The sequence below is a fragment of the Lepisma saccharinum genome, chromosome 12 (genome assembly GCF_977018435.1).
Source record: "Lepisma saccharinum chromosome 12, izLepSacc3.1, whole genome shotgun sequence".
NCBI classification, from domain to species: domain Eukaryota; kingdom Metazoa; phylum Arthropoda; class Insecta; order Zygentoma; family Lepismatidae; genus Lepisma; species Lepisma saccharinum.
The window spans coordinates 24,801,773-24,818,259 of NC_139240.1; the positions used below are offsets into that span (position 1 = coordinate 24,801,773).

Below are 16,487 nucleotides of genomic sequence, written 5' to 3' on the forward strand. Positions count from 1 at the left end.
TCCGCGATTACAAAATAGAAGCACGGGCTATCCAAATCTCCATAGAAGGACAAAAAATAACAATAATCAATATTTATATTCCATCAAATTACAACTCTTAGAATATAAAAACAACTTTCAGAGTTAGAAGCATTGATACTCCTAGTCCATATGTTATTGCTGGTGACTTTAATGGTCATCATGTCATTTGGGTGACACACTCATCAGATCGACTTGGGTCCAGCATTGCTGACTGGATAGAAAACAACTATTTATTGTCATAAATGATAGATCGCCCACACATATTCCATGCAATGGAAATAACCCCACATCAATGGACCTTACAATAATATCAGTGTCATTATTCCCCAAATTACAGTGGACCACAGCAGAGGAACTTCATGGCAGTAATCATTTTCCCATTTATGTTAATGCCCAATTTTTATCATCACAACCAATCCCACACATTCTATTTCCAATAATTCTCTTTAAAATTAATAATCTATCATGGATCATATACAGTACTAATAGATTCTCATATACTAAAAAAAAAGAATAAATTCCTCTCAACCGATTACATAAAATACATTACTCCAAATCATCACAGAAGTGTTAGACATTCTTAGTTCACAGAATCAATTTTTCGCAAACAATATTTCCTAAAATACATTGGTGGACCACAGAGTGCGAGACAGCAAAAACCAACCGAAAAAAGAGAGTGTTTCATTTTGTATCATACCTCATCCTTGAAAATGGTATATTATGGAAAAAGTCAATAGCACAAGCAAAGAAAATATTTCTGCAAGCCAAACATCAAGCGTGGATTAAATTGCAATTCAGTACACATGCAGGAATTATCCTGAAATGTGTGCATAAATTTAATTCCTTACGTAAACCACATTCACCTCATCAACAGCCAATAGATAATAGCTGGCAATACCAATTTTTAACGCAATTGATTCCGCCATCGGTACATCTTCCATATGACAAAATGGAGGACAATAATCCAAATTTTACACAAGAATTCCCTCCTGTTACTAAAGAGGAACTAAAAAATATAATGAATGATGCTAAACTCACAGCACCAGGCTTGGATGGAATACCTTATGAAGCTATAAGATATTTACCGGAAGCAGGTTTAGATATACTTGCAACATATTACAACAACATATTCTGTACCGCTATAGTACCGAGGGAATGTAAAAATTGCGTAGTTCTCCCAGTTCTGAAAGCACATAAACAACCTCATTGCGCAACATCATACAGACCTATAGTGCTAATTTCAGTCTTGGAAAAAATATTCGAGCAAACAATCTATTTCAGAATTACCTGGACACTAGAACGTTATCATTTTTTTATCCTACTCAACTTCGTTTTAGAATTAATTATGGCAGTCAAGATGCAATAGCCATCCTTAGTGCTCCAATTCAAAATAGTAAATTTAATCGATCATACTGTTAGTCTTTTTATACATTTAGAAAAAGCATATGGTTCAATGAATTTATATATGCTCTTCAATAAATTAGAAAACCTTCATATTCACCCCAACTATTGTTAATTATATGGAACCTACGTATATTCCAACAGAAAGATGCATGGATGGTTCTCAGAAAAACTTAGTGACCCTCGCTTTACTTCAAATGGAATTCCTCAAGGTGCACCATAGAGTCCTTTATTATTTAATATTTACACTAATGAAATGCATACCTTAGCTCTTTATCCATTCCAGATAGTACAATATGCACATGATTTTTGTTTTTATAGTACTACAGATGATGCAACCCAAGACGTAATAAAAATGCAGAGATTAATCATCAACATACAAGAATGGTTCTACAATGCAGGATCGACCCTTAGTGAAAGCAAATCCAAAATTCTGGCACATATCCCAATAATATTCTACAAATTTCCGACATCCCAGTGACAGATACTCACAAATATTTAGGTGTGTATTTTGATAAATGCTTTACATGGAATACACTCATTACGCAATTTACAAAAATTTACAGAAATTTTTAAATATACTCTGTAGTATGGCAACAACTAAATGGGGTGGGCATCCAAAAATTTTCCTTCTCTTTTATAAAAATTGTTTTCGTTCATTTTTGCATTATGCAGCTTTCAGTTACCGGGGAGCAAGATCCAGTCTACTCGACAAAATAGACATATTACAAAGAAAAGCATTGTGAATTTCTTTAGGTCTCGTGCAATCAAGCCTCAATGTAAAAGTTTATATGGAGAACAAAGACACATGCTTGAGACACAGATGGATTCAATTAACAATAAAATTCCTCCTTAAATCTTGGGAAAATCATCCTCATCCATTTAATAAACTGTTTGAAATACAAAAACAATGGACTGAAGCCAATGTTATAAATCCACAAACAACCTCATATTTCTTTGTATACTGCCATTACTTAGACACAGAACTTCGATCCAAGACTTTCACTCTACTACATCCCTTGATTTATCAACTTGATATAGGGTCATTCCATGTCAAATCAACCAATTTTTTAAAAAATGGTTGCATGACCATTTTAGAAAAAAATCATTTTTAGTACATAGGTTTGTACATGTTTCTAGATATCAAAACCAATGTTCAAAAAAATTTATTGTCTTTAGTTCTCCTGGGGCAGCCATTTTTCCAACATGGCGCATGGCTTTTTTGCTCATGTAGCAGTATACAGAAACCTTAATATCTAAAAAACCATTAAAGCTAGAGACCTGAAACAAAATTCATTTTGTAGCTAATGAAGTATACTTCCTATGATATTCAGGTATGTTTTGCTTGAAATTGCATCGTAAGTACGAAAATTATGGTGGAAAATGGGGTAACAATAGTTAAAAAATTGGATTTTTAAGCCCAATTTTGTTAATGAAGGGATTTAGTCTAAGGCTTGATTTTTTTTTTATGTGTAGACCTACCTGCAGGGTGTCTGTAAATAAAATATCAGTGCTTACAAATGCACCCCTTTTTTACAGCATGGGCTCAAACATAGCCGTTCATTGAATTTTGACATTTTCGGGGTTAAATATCTCAGATGGGTCCCCTTTAAAAATTCTGAAATTTGGCACATAGGAAGCCCTTCATGAATCTAACTCACAGTAAAAATCTCAACTTTTAGATTCAACTCGTTTTGGTCAATATTAGGTAACGTATGTCACCTAATTTCTGACGTTGCAAAGTAAGGTTAAACTACATTCCATACTTAGAATAATGAAGTCTTTTCTTTTTCTTTTTTAAATTTGGATTAAATAAAGGCTCAGAAAATATAGTAACATAAGGTTTTAATACTTGACTTAACATAAATTGAAATTACAAGGTATGACAATTGAAAATCTATGAAATTTCATTGCAAAAGGTTTTGATTTATTAGGTACCCACGACCAGTTGGTATTGTCAGCTCCAAAACTGAGCTTCCCCCATGTTTTTATTAATGTAGCAGTACATGCAGCTAAGATAGGCAGTGGCATGCCCAGGAATTTCGAAAGGGAGGGGGGTTACATATACTTTTTAGTATACAGCCCTGTTTTTGCCACATTATCCTGCCTTTGACGTAATTGTTTATGTAATACTAGGCCAAAGGTATTGCGTTATGACCCTCACAAACCACTCCTTGGGTACTCCACTAAAAGTAGGCTATTTATTTTGGAGTGTTAAAGCTGGTAGAATATATTATCTTTTGTTTCCTTTATTTTCCACTTTTTGTTTCTTCCAAGAAAATACATTCGTTGAAATAGATGTGAGTCATGCACAGCAGAAGATTCAGAGACATGTTTTGATAGGATGTGAGGCAAGCCTGGAATTTATCTGTGCATGTACAATCTCTGCTGTCGTTCTTCCTTTGCCTAATGTGCCGAGAGTAGCGACTTGTGAATGCCCGTTATCTGTGACAGGAAATGTAGTGTTCTGTAGAATTTTTAACTGGAGAGGACTGTCATAAATACACTTTGGTAAGGTTCCCAAAGACCTAACTAATCTTAACGAATTCAGTGAAACACTTCTTAGTTCAAGACTCCAGGTGGATGGCTTAGAGACAATATGCAAATACCATTGAAAATAGTTTTTTATATTGTAAAATATGTTGTGATCTTCAGAAGTAGCACTTAACTTTTTCTTTAAGTAAGGGAATTTCTAAAATCAATTTGCATCATATGGTAAGGTAAAAAAAATATCAAGTAAGCCTTATACCAGTTAAATCAATATGCCTGACATGTTGGAGTAAAATTTTCATATCTGGAGAAAGTGACTCACTTAAATGCCAAAATGGAAATGATGTCTTTGTGCCAACACAAGAAAAACTAAAGGAAATGCATGAAGTCTGTTTTGTTTTTGATGTATCTCCTGTCTCAAAAGTGAGGAGGCTGATTGCAGAAAAACAATAAAGTGCCTTTCCTCGAAAAACTATTCACATCATACAAGGAGTGCAAAGGAAACTGGAAAGTTGCTTTTCACAAAGTATTAGAAGTGAAGAAATGGAAGGCAAGTGTGACAATCCTTTGCATGGCCAGTACAATCATATCATGGAAATTATACAAAGAAAAATGTAAGTTAGTGAAAACTAATGTTGAAAAGATCAGAATCATCAGTGTGACTGCTACCACTTGGTCAAGAAAAAATATATGTGATGAACTGAAGGTTTCTGATAATTTACTTAGGAACTTAGTGAATGAACAAAGAATTCTGCCTGATTTAACAAAGAGAATGAATAGGAAACTGGACCTAAAAACACCAACTGGCCATGGGTACCTAATAAATTATAACCTTTTGCAATTAGATTTCACAATTTTCAATTGTCATACCTTGTAATTTCAATTTATGGTAAATCAAGTGTTAAAACCATATGTTACTATATTTTCTGAGCCTTTATTTAACCCAAATTTAAAAAAGAAAAAGAAAAGACTTCATTATTTTAAGTATGGAATGTAGTTTAACCTTACTTTGCAACGTCAGAAATTAGGTGACGTACGTTACCTCATATTGACCAAAACGAGTTGAATCTAAAAGTTGAGATTTTTACTGTGTTAGATTCATGAAGGGCTTCCTATGTGCCAAATTTCAGAATTTTTAAAGGGGACCCATCTGAGATATTTAACCCCGAAAATGTCAAAATTCAATGAACGGCCATGTTTGAGCCCATGCTGTAAAAAAGGGGTGCATTTGTAAGCACTGATATTTTATTTACAGACACCCTGCAGGTAGGTCTACACATCAAAAAAAATCAAGCCTTAGACAAAACCCCTTCATTAAAAAAATTGGGCTTAAAAATCAAATTTTTTAACTATTGTTACCCCATTTTCCACTATAATTTTCGTACTTACGATGCAATTTCAAGCAAAACATACCTGAATATCATAGGAAGTATACTTCATTAGCTACAAAATGAATTTTGTTTCAGGTCTCTAGCTTTAATGGTTTTTGATATATTAAGGTCCTCCTCCTCCTCTTCTTGACTAATGGGAATTAATTTTTTTAGACCATAGATTTATAGCCTAGTCTGTACTGAAGAAAACAAGGTATAGTTTGTAAATCTAGGAATCATAGCATTTTGAAAACCTTGCAGAATTTTAAAATTCCAGCCGAAAACAAGCATAGCTTTCACATTAGAATGTTTCTTTCATCAGAAATTATCAATAACAAGTGTGCAATTCTTTCCCCAGAAGAATGGCACACATATCAGGCAATACGCTGGTACCATTTTGAACCCCCCTCCCTCCTCGGTATTGCCTCAGTGGGGTAAAATGAAATTCAAATTTCGTAACAAAAATAATTTTCTCACAATTTCTTCTTCTTCTACTTGATATTTTTTTTTTTTTTACCATAAGCTTATAGGCTAGTCTGTACTGAAGAAAACGACGTATAATTTGTAACTCTGGCATTCATAGGTTCCTACATATAAAATATTATAAAAACCTTGCGGCATTATAAAATTCTCGCTGAAGACAAGCACAGCATTTGCATTAGAAAATATTTTTCTCTGTAAAAGTATCAGCAAACAAGTACACAATTTTTGTCTTGAGAATGGAACATATATGAACCACTGCCGGTGTTACCTGTATGTGGCAGCCAGACAAAGTAACAAATTTATTTGTAAAAAAAAAAAAATTAACTTTCTTCTTTTTCTTCTACTACTTGATAAAGGAAATAGAGCTTTTGAACATACACTTATAGCCTAATCTGTACTGAACAAAATGAGCTAATATCTGTAACTCTAGCATTCATAGCTTCCAAGATATACATTGTTATTTAAAGCTTTGCATAATTTTAAATTTCCAGTTGGAAAAAGGCTCGGTAATGTCTAATGAGGGAAAATCAGGCTCAGCATTTAGGGGTTAGATCAGGATGTAGTCTTCTTAATATTTTATTTTTATGGAATAAAAATATGTCGCTATAAATCACGCACAAAATTCAGCATTGCAAAACTATGGAGGCAAATAGTAAAAAGCCTACCTGGTAAAAGGTAAACAGTTGAATGCAGAAGTCCACATCCCATGCAGTGCTCAAATGCCGAAAACTGCGATTTTAAACCCATCATCCCATACCAATTTATCCAATTTCATTGCTACAGTTAAAACAGCATTACAGATACTGGTTTCTCTTCATAACCAAGTGCATGCACACACAAAAATGATAATACAAAATACATACAAATATTTTCATGTAACTGAAATTATCAAATAAATTGGAAATCATATTATCACTTTTCACCTTATGACCTACCTTGGAATGCAATAAAGTAAGTTCATCAAACCCCCTGACAGCTGACAAGGGTGCATGCATCATTTCACCATTCTTGATGTTCCTGGACCTTAGGCTGCAGTGCAGGTTAGTAGTGGGTACAGTGCTGCAGCAAGGGCTATTTGTTCGAGTGTCTAATAGTTCGTAAGGATGACGCTAGACAGTGTACGTAATTGACAGGTGCGAAAAATGCTCGAACAGGCAAATTGAGCGGTATACGCTCAAAGCCCAGTAGCATACATACAATAGTAATTTTCCTGTTGTAGTGGGTCTTCAAATATGAATCATCAAGTGGAAGACACAGTGAAATTGAAACTTAAGTGAACATAGTCTTCATCTTCATGTTAAAATGTAATTTAATCTATCTTACAGTCCTGCAGAATTAACTTGAGAGAAATGGCTGCCGGTGCCGCTGCAGGAGTACCAACCTGCAGCGAACGCTTGACTCTCATGCGAATCACGGGCAATCAGCTGACAATGGGAGATGGGAGATTTGAAAAATAATTACATTGTGTAATGGATAAACAGTTTATTCTTTACCTTTAATCCGTAACTTGAAAACACCTGAGGTCATCATCCTTGGAGTCTCCATCAAGCTCTGTTATGTCACAGTCGTCTTGTTCACTATCTGAAGAAGAATTCGACAGAAGACTTGACTCCCCAATATTGATGATGAAATTATCAATATTTTCTTCGATGATACAGTCCTTCTCCCAATAAAATTTTTCCCATTTACGCGCATTCTCAACCACTTTCCTCCAATCTTCAACTGATACTTGTTGGAATGCCTCCTCAATGAGAACGCGTACACTTCGTTGTATGAACGTGCAGTTCTTTCTTTTCTGATTTGGCTTCTATCCATTTATCGCGCTGTGGAAACAATTACACACAGACACTCACTAATACATGAAATAAAAAATCAGAAAGAAAGCTCAATGCACTGCCACTTCGCTTGGTTCACCAGTCACTGCATGCGAGTCCTTTCAACAGTTGGTAACATTTCGCATGCCCGAACATTAGAGTTTCCGTTGGCCCGTTACAGCAGGAAGTCTCCCGCTCTAGCCAATTCGAGTGCAGTTGCATCACTCACAGAGCGGCCATTTCTCTCAAGTTAATTCTGTAGGACTGTGCCAATACATAGCCATATATGAAAATGAAATAGCTGATTATGGGCTAAAACTACCAGGGTGGATTTTACACATATTTCTACGATTATTATCTCATTGAAAAGAAATTTGATTCCATACATTCTGAAGCGTGGTTAATTTGAAACCTAAAAGGTGGGTGGTGAAGTAACTGAAGTATCAGTCGTGAAGAACTTTTTGTTCTCAATTTTCTTAAACAAAAAAAAAGGACTCTTTTCTTTTGGCTTAAACTTTAGCAATAAAAAGATGTTGAGATCAGAGTCAATGAACTGCATCTCTTATACAGCATAACACTAATCTCACTTATTTTTTTTTTACAAATTACATAGAAAATATGATAAAGTCAATTGAATTGCATCCTTTGTAAATACTTTGTGTACAACAAGGCACATGTACTAGGGTTGGCACACTATTTTGAGCCAATACCACTATTGCTCTCACCAACTGCTGCTGATATTGAGACATACTTGGTAATTCTGTAATTTAAAAATGTTCAAAATAGTTATTTGATTAATTGAGTTGTTGTTGTAAGTCAACTTTATGCACAGTAAGGCTAATTGGGACTGGACCTACAGTTTAAAGTGGGATCCGAACCACTATGTGTCTCCACCGAGTATCGAACCCAGGACCGCTTGATTACAAGGTGGCAATGCTACCACTGCGACATCGTGGAGGCCCTCAAAGTAGTTATTAAATGTGATAATAAAAGCACAGCTATACCATTTCAGTCTATTTCTTTCATATCCAAAAGTTGAAATATGATACTTAAGTTCTCACACTTGTACATTTCAGTCGAGAAAAATATGCATGATCTGTTAGCAAACAGACATGATCCACTGTTTGGGGGTAGTGATAGATCAGTACTGATCATTGCTTGATGACTTGCCACCCACTACCCCCAGATAACCCTGCACTGCAGCCACACCTGGAAATCCTATTTGCTCTTTTCAAGCTACACACATCAAACAGGAGACAAAAAAAAACATAAGAAACCTCAAATGTCAGACTGTAAATGAACATGACAGTAATAATTTAGGTCAGCTTTTATATATCTAAAAGCTCTACTACTTTAGGAATGGCAGGCTGACATTAGAGTGTAAAAATCTCACAAAATTTTGTCTTCCTGGTTTATGATGAAAGGATATCAAAAACTTCTCAGTAATGCTTGCTGTGACTGGAGTGGCAGAATTTGAACAAGAAACCCTGTGAAAGAGGAAGAAGGGGTCGAGCTTTGATGGAAAATCCTTGAACACTCAAAAAGAATATTAACCGGGGATAATTGTAAAAGGTATTTTAACAATTTACATATTATTTTTATAATGAGGGACAGGGTGCAAATAATCACGAATTTTATTTCATCTTCTTGTAGTAAATTTAATGCTGTTTTCAATAGCACTCAGCAATGGTCTGAATGGACTCAACCCAGATTTTATCATATGGATTCTTTCATAGAAACCTAGCTCAAATAAAACTCCCCAAAAACCGAATTAACACATTGGGGTCTTACGACGGGCATAGCCCACAGTGCACTAAAAGTCAATGTGGACGAACGACGGGCATAGCCCATCCTGCGGTATGCAATCGCTTTGCTGATTGAACGAGGGCTATGCTCACGCGTGTTCATTCAAGCCCCTCTGTTGAAATTCCGACCGCTAGGTGACTCATGAGATATTTTTATCTCGCACCTGCCACTGTTTGTTGTCGCGTTGATGTACTGTGCATTGTTTAGAATGGCGTAATTAGATCCAGACTGCATAAAGGATTCCACCTCAGAGTTTTAGCGACAATTTTGATGATGCAGATAAATTTGAAGATTTGGAAGGTAGGTTATATTCGTAATAATTATTGTCGACAATATAAACAGTGTTGCAAACTCTAGTATTTTATGAATGAAGTGAGAAGAGGTAATTTTTTTGGGTCTATTCATCTTGCCTCTTGCTTTTTCTCCTACATGCACTGATGTATTTTTAGTTTTTCCATTTATTATTTTGTATAGTTTATGTCAAATGAAAATTTATTTTATTTATTTAGTTTATTTATTTATTTGTTTAATTTTTACAGATGACGCAGAACCAACTGATACATCGTCTGGTCCTGACCTGCAGCCACTTTTTCATACAAAAGATAATTACTTGTAATTTGTAATTATTTTTTGTTATGTGCACATAAGAAGTATTCTTATGCAAGATTCAAAAGATGTATTGATAGTTTATGTAGTTAATTATTGAAATTTCCAGATTACGAACTTAAAATATCTCTATATTAACATTTGATACAATGTTGTACTTTTATCTTCTTCACAAAACATTGCTGAAAAAAATATTAAATGTGTGAAAATGAAAAGAAAATTTAACAAATTTTTGTTCATTGAAAAGAGGAAGTTTTGTAGATTTCAGAAATATGTGGTAAATAAAAACAAATTAAAAATATCTTTTTTATGATTTTTTGAAAAACAACCAAAAACCGCAGACCAGAGGTAACAATGCTGTATCATGAGGCCAGACCCGAATGTGTTAAGAAGTGGGGCTTATCAGAAAAACTTGTAAATTAGTGCTTTAAATATTTGTGACATCAAGAATTGTAAAAATCTTAAGGAGAAGAGTTACAGTTTCAAACTGGTTGTACATTTATTTCAATATCGTCCGAAGTGTATGAGAAGGTATGAATTTCTCCCCATGTATTTTTTATGTTGATTATTAAGCTAGACATGATATTTGAAAATATGATTAATAACAATTTTCAGAATCCCATGTATTCCTCATGACAACTTCAAGTTACGGCTAATCAAATGGAAGTTTTGACTTTTCTGCCTGTCAATTAGATCCTTAATCTGTTGATATATTTTTCTATGCCATCGAAGTTTATTATTCCCAAGAGAAAAAATAAAATAATACTCCCACAAGTGCAATGCATTTCTCCTCGCCTTCTATGAAAATCGTGGCAGTGTTACCAAAACTGATGTACATAAAAGAGCTAAATTCCACCTTAAAGGAAGTTAAAACTGACTTTGAAGAAGCTAGTTTTACAAAGGATGTATAAAGTGCCTCCTAGGGTAATATTAGGTGTTAAAGGTGTGGGAGGCACGTCTAGATTCGGTAACATCACCCACCAAATCCACCGATGGTCATATGAAATCAAAAATAAATGATTCCAGGATAACAACATTATGTCATCTTCGGCACAATAAAAAAGTAGCTGGAGAGGTAAGAAGGGGGTGGGGTAATGCAGCCAATTTAACAATAACACGTCACATGAAAAATGTATACTAATGGCAAAAGTTGGTCTATGTGGGCCGGAGCCATAGAGGGACATGAGGGTGGATGGCCCCAGTTCACAGCCAAATGAGTGCACGAAAGAGCCTTGTCAAAATCATTCCTCATGCTCTTAAGAAACGTTTGGGGGGGGGGGTTGCTTAGTTGAGCTTACTACTCCAAATAATTCAATAGTAACTTTCACAAAATATGCCACACTGTCGGTTGTGGTATGCTGACTTCCCTCTGAAATCATTCTATACATGGATTGTTCTATAAAAAAAAAGTATGTGGGTCATTCCATGTCAAATCAATAAGCCACACAACTTGACCATCACCAATTTCAACAAAATTCACAGAATGGATTATATCTATAGTGATACAAAAACAAATAAGGTTCGGGTAATTACAAAAAATCATTTTTCTCAGCTCCTATAAGAGATAGAAAGTTCAGTTTTGTTCCATTTTAAAGCTCTTGGAATGGGCTTTCAAATGATATGTCACTTGGCAAGGTTTTGTGACATAATTCAAGGTCACCAAAAAAAATTATGACGACCTGGTCCTATATCCAAAAAAAAAAATCAGAAAATATATTTTTGGGATCATATTAAAAAATAATTTTGAAACAATTAGGTACATCTGAATATTGCAATTTTCCCCCTCTGTGGCAATTCTTAATTGAGATTCAATCAATGAAAACCCTTTCCTCCCAGTCTTCCTTTTAGTTCGACACAATATAAAAATACAATATAATCAACATTTAGGATTTGATTGATTTGTTGTTTTAAGTCCACTTTATGCACAGTAAGGCTAATCATGACTGGACCTACAGTTTAAAGTGGGATCCGAACCACTTGTGCCTCCACCGGGTATCGAACCCGGGACCCCTTGATTACAAGGCGACGACGCTACCACTGCGCCATCTGGGAGGCCTTTAACATTTAGGAGTGGGTGACACTGTCACCTGATGAGGTAGCATGTCATGACATGCACTCCTAGTGCCAGCAAAAGAATACAAGTTTCATCCTGTTCAGACAAGCAACATTCAGTCTGTGATCATCTCTTGGAACAGAAGGTTCAGTGGTGTACTGCCCAAGAGGATCTTTGTTTTAGCTCTACCTTTCTGTTTACAGATTTGGAGAAAAACGACTTAGTTTATCACTGCCTTGGACCAGAATTCAGTGACCAGCATGGAACCATCAACTTCAACAGCTTCAAGTAAAATGTACTGTACTGTTGCAATCCATTTGAAAAGTCAAGTCATAATTCCTTCAAGAAAAACCTAAGAACTGTAAGCAAGAACTTGGTGCAAACATTTACTTTTCTTAAACAAGGTTACAAAATTTAGAATCTAGTTCTGTTGAAGAATTTCAACAATTAGATCCTTTGTGTACCCCAGAAAAAGATGAAGCTCTAAATGCTCTGAACAAAAGTTTGATTGCTTTTAATGAAACACCTATTCAGAAAAGATGATTATGTGAGAAGAAATACCCTCAGGAAAAGCTTAAGAAAGCAGCATCAGTGTTCAAAAGCAGAGTATTGAACATAGATTCAGATCCTGAACAAGATGCTATTCCTCTCTCCTCTGATCGTGAAATAATCAACCAATTGAAGGAAAAATTTAATACTACAGATGATAAGAGCATCAGGATGCAAATATTGACAACGCTCCCTAAAAGCTGGACTTTGAAAGACATTCAAGATGAATTTGGAGTATCAGACTACATTGCAAGGAAAGCTAAAAGCCTGGTTAAAGAAAAAGGTGTCATGTCATGTCCTGATCCTAAACCTGGTAAAACTTTAGATTTTGAAGCAGCAGAAACAGATATATCCACTGCTGAAAATAGGATTTTACAAGTTTTGTGAACTCAGTCCTAAGTACTGTGTTCTTGCAGGTGCAAGTGGAACCCACAGTGTTTGTGTATATACAATGCACCAAAACCTAAACTTATGGTTATGCATTGTAGGATGAAAGAACTGATGGAAGGTGATAGACCAATTAAGTCTTACAAAGATATTATGATGTATGTAGTGTGTGCTAATCCAACTGAAGCTTGCTACTTTGGAGATTGCAAAAACTGTTCTGGCTGTGAAGAAGTCAAGGAAACATTGAAGAAGCTTTCGAGCTCAACTGCATTCAAAACATCACCTACAAACAGTGGATAAAAGTTGAAAAAAGAACATCTCTTGAGACATTAGTCAAACCTACTGAAGAATTCATCAGTATACTTTTGAAAAACTTCCGAAACTTCTTCAACACTCATTTCTTGCTAGCCAACAGTCCAGTTACCTCACCCATCTGAAGCAATCTCTGAAAGAAGGTGGGTATCTTGTAATCTGTGACTTCGCTGAGAACTATTCATTCATTCTCCAGGATGCAGCCCAAGGTTTCCACTGGAAAAATGTCCAGGCAACAGTTCACCCCTTCACAATCTATTTCCAAGATCCAACAATAAAAACATTGATGCATACATCTCTTGTCATAATTTCTGACTGCCTCACTCTTGACATGAATCTGAAAAGTGCATTTATTTTCGTTGATTTGACATGGAATGACCCACGTACATACTTCCAGAATATGGTTGAACAGGTGCTTCTACTTGTGCTTAGTAAAAACCATGCATATCATTGTGTGGTTCACAATGGTCTATATTTTACAAACTTAATTATCTGTATAAACAGCAAACCACACAGTTGTATTTTGTTTATACAAAAAACAGGCAAATTAGCCAACACTGATGGGAATTAGTCCAAGTTTGTAAAAATTAATAGAAAAGTTACAAAAGCAAATATGTGCATATTAAACGCCCCATATTTTGATTAAGTATTATGATAAATTTCAAACTTTCATGTTAATAATTGGGTCTGAAACTTTTAAACAATATGAAGTAGAGCATGTAAATTCACAAAAAATTCCATCAAATGGCAGAAAATTTTAAAGAACTATAAATTTCAAACTAGAGTTGATATTCCTAAAATGAAAAGAAATGGGTTATTATATTTATCCACAGATATCACACACCAAATTTCATCCAAATCTGAGATGGTGGGGTGGATACCTGGATGATCTTGTATGGAATGCAGCATTGGTGACAATATTCAATAAATTAATTGCATTGTAACTCGTACGTAGTAAGGTCCAATTTTGAACTTTAGTACTGTCATGTTCGCTTTCAATCCTTGTACTAAAATTTCCTTCACCTACCTTTCTCCAGGATCTGTCCCTTGGCCTTCCACTTCTTCGGTGATCACTGCATTCTTCTTCCTGTCCTCGTCATCACTTAATGCTAACGCATCATTGTCACTATCCTCAGCTGGCACTTTCTCCACAAATTGTTTACAGTCATACGGATAAAATCCTACACTTTCAGAAACATTCTGTCCACTAGGAGCTTCCTCACTTGTGCCTTCAAAATGCATCATTTTTTCATCACTCTCACTTTCAACTTTATCAACCAAAGTTTCATCAATGTACTGACTGAATAAATTGATGTCAACATTAGGAGGCTCTTCGAATGGTTTGGTTTCAGTCTTGACACATGACTCGTTTGGAAGCCAAACATTCTCCAGAGATGATTGTTCACAAACTAATGAATCAGCACTTTCCATTTCAGACTTTATTGTTGTCACTTCTGGAAGAGGGAAACCCGTATCAGATGCTGCAGCAGGCATAGTTTCTTCACTACCATGAGACGAGGATGCAGAATGCTTCTGAAATACAACCGTAAGGTACATAAATTTTATGATATTGCCTTTTCATATATAAAACAACCCTTCCCTCTTCCCACAGAAATCACTATCCTAATTGTGCAGCTTAGAAGCCACCAACAAAGAAAGGCTGTTTCAGTGTTCCCAGGCACACCTCAACGGTGAACGAAGGATAACATTTATCCTCCATGACATAAGATTGCATCTGCACTATTTGTTTGCATTTGCTTGGTATGAAGGCTATCAGTCAGTATCATGACTCCTCAGTAATATTTTTTCTACACCAGATGTTACAATGAACACACACACTGATGTAGAAGTTGATATTTTGTCTGCTAGAATACACCGTCATGCAGCACAATGTACTCTGGGAACCCATTCTCTACAGCAATTATGGGACTGAGTTACAAGGGTGCATGGGTTGTTTTTACAGAAAGTGTAGTTGATTCCCAGAGTGAGTGATCTCAGGTGGAGTTTTCAGGCAACATCCCAGCTCCAATGATCACCAAACCTCTAATCAAAGAGGCTCTGGCGAATCTGGGGGAAGGAGTACTGGCTGGAGTCTCATGCTGATCACTTCACCTTGACTATGGCTACCTATTAGGCAGCAGATGTTGCCTATAGTGGATGTCAGTGTAGGAACCGAGCACTTCGATGTTTCTAGGAATTTTGAGGGAGTGGCATTTCCACCCCTCGCAGGTCATAAACAGGCAGGGTTGGTGTCGCCATTGCATCCCAACAATGTTTCCAGCTTGTGTAGTTTGTGACCAGTTTGAAGAATGACCGCTTGTGTGGCGGTAAACTGCACATATGCAAACAGTTACAACCAGTCCCGAATCAGAGCCCAACACATGCTAAAATAAGTATAATGCTGGCATGATGCCTATGTAAGCCAAGCATCAGGTTAACTTTGCAGCAGGTTTTCGCATATGCAGGTCCAAACATGCGCGCAGAATATAGTTCTACCGAGACGGGTTCTATTCTGACACAACTGCATACTTGCAAGAAAACAGTTATTTAATTTGTAAAATACAGACAAAATAATACATCTATTAGCAGGTTTGGACTTGATCGATTGCAATCACTGTGCAGACGAACTTGGATCCGCAGATTCGCCAACTGGAGTTTGAATTGCGCTGAGGAAACGCTGAAGCCCAAGTGCGAGTCTAGCAAGACTGAATACATTGCAGAGCGTGTGGAATCCGTGATACCAGTGTTGCACATCCCACTATTTTAACCCTATGTTTATTGTGATTAATAATCGTGCTACACAGCGGCGAGAATGGCTGAATCAAGGTCTCCTGTTCAAATAATGTTATTGTGGGCTTCATCTGAAGGGAAAAGCTCTTCAAATCAAGCAAGTTGTTTAAAATGCATAATCCTCCTTATGGAAACAAGATCAAAGTATAACAGGGCGTGAGGTGATTTGCCGTCAATGTGCGCATGAACTGTATCCTGGGTGTTGAATGATTTGCGGTCTGAGTTTAGGACGAGGAAACGATTATTTGTTGTTTGTCCGCGGTATTAAAAGATATCCCAGTGAGAAGAATCATGTTTATTATTTGGACCAGACGTTCTTTAATTCGGTGAGGGGAGGGGGGGGGGGCGTACATTGAATTTTTCTTTCATACCACCGTGCAAAACCACCGCCAGGGCTGAAGAAAC

At 36.0% G+C, this 16,487-nt stretch overlaps 1 protein-coding gene across 1 annotated transcript in view; it reads right to left on the reverse strand.

Annotated features, from left to right (window-relative positions):
• The window catches only part of LOC145996271 (uncharacterized), a 96,741-nt gene that overhangs the window by 68,371 nt on the left and 11,883 nt on the right, over positions 1 to 16,487 (reverse strand). The window contains exon 3 of the mRNA XM_083132698.1: positions 14,320 to 14,825. Coding sequence (XP_082988824.1) covers positions 14,320 to 14,825 — 506 coding nt within the window. The remainder of the gene's footprint in view (positions 1 to 14,319; positions 14,826 to 16,487) is intronic.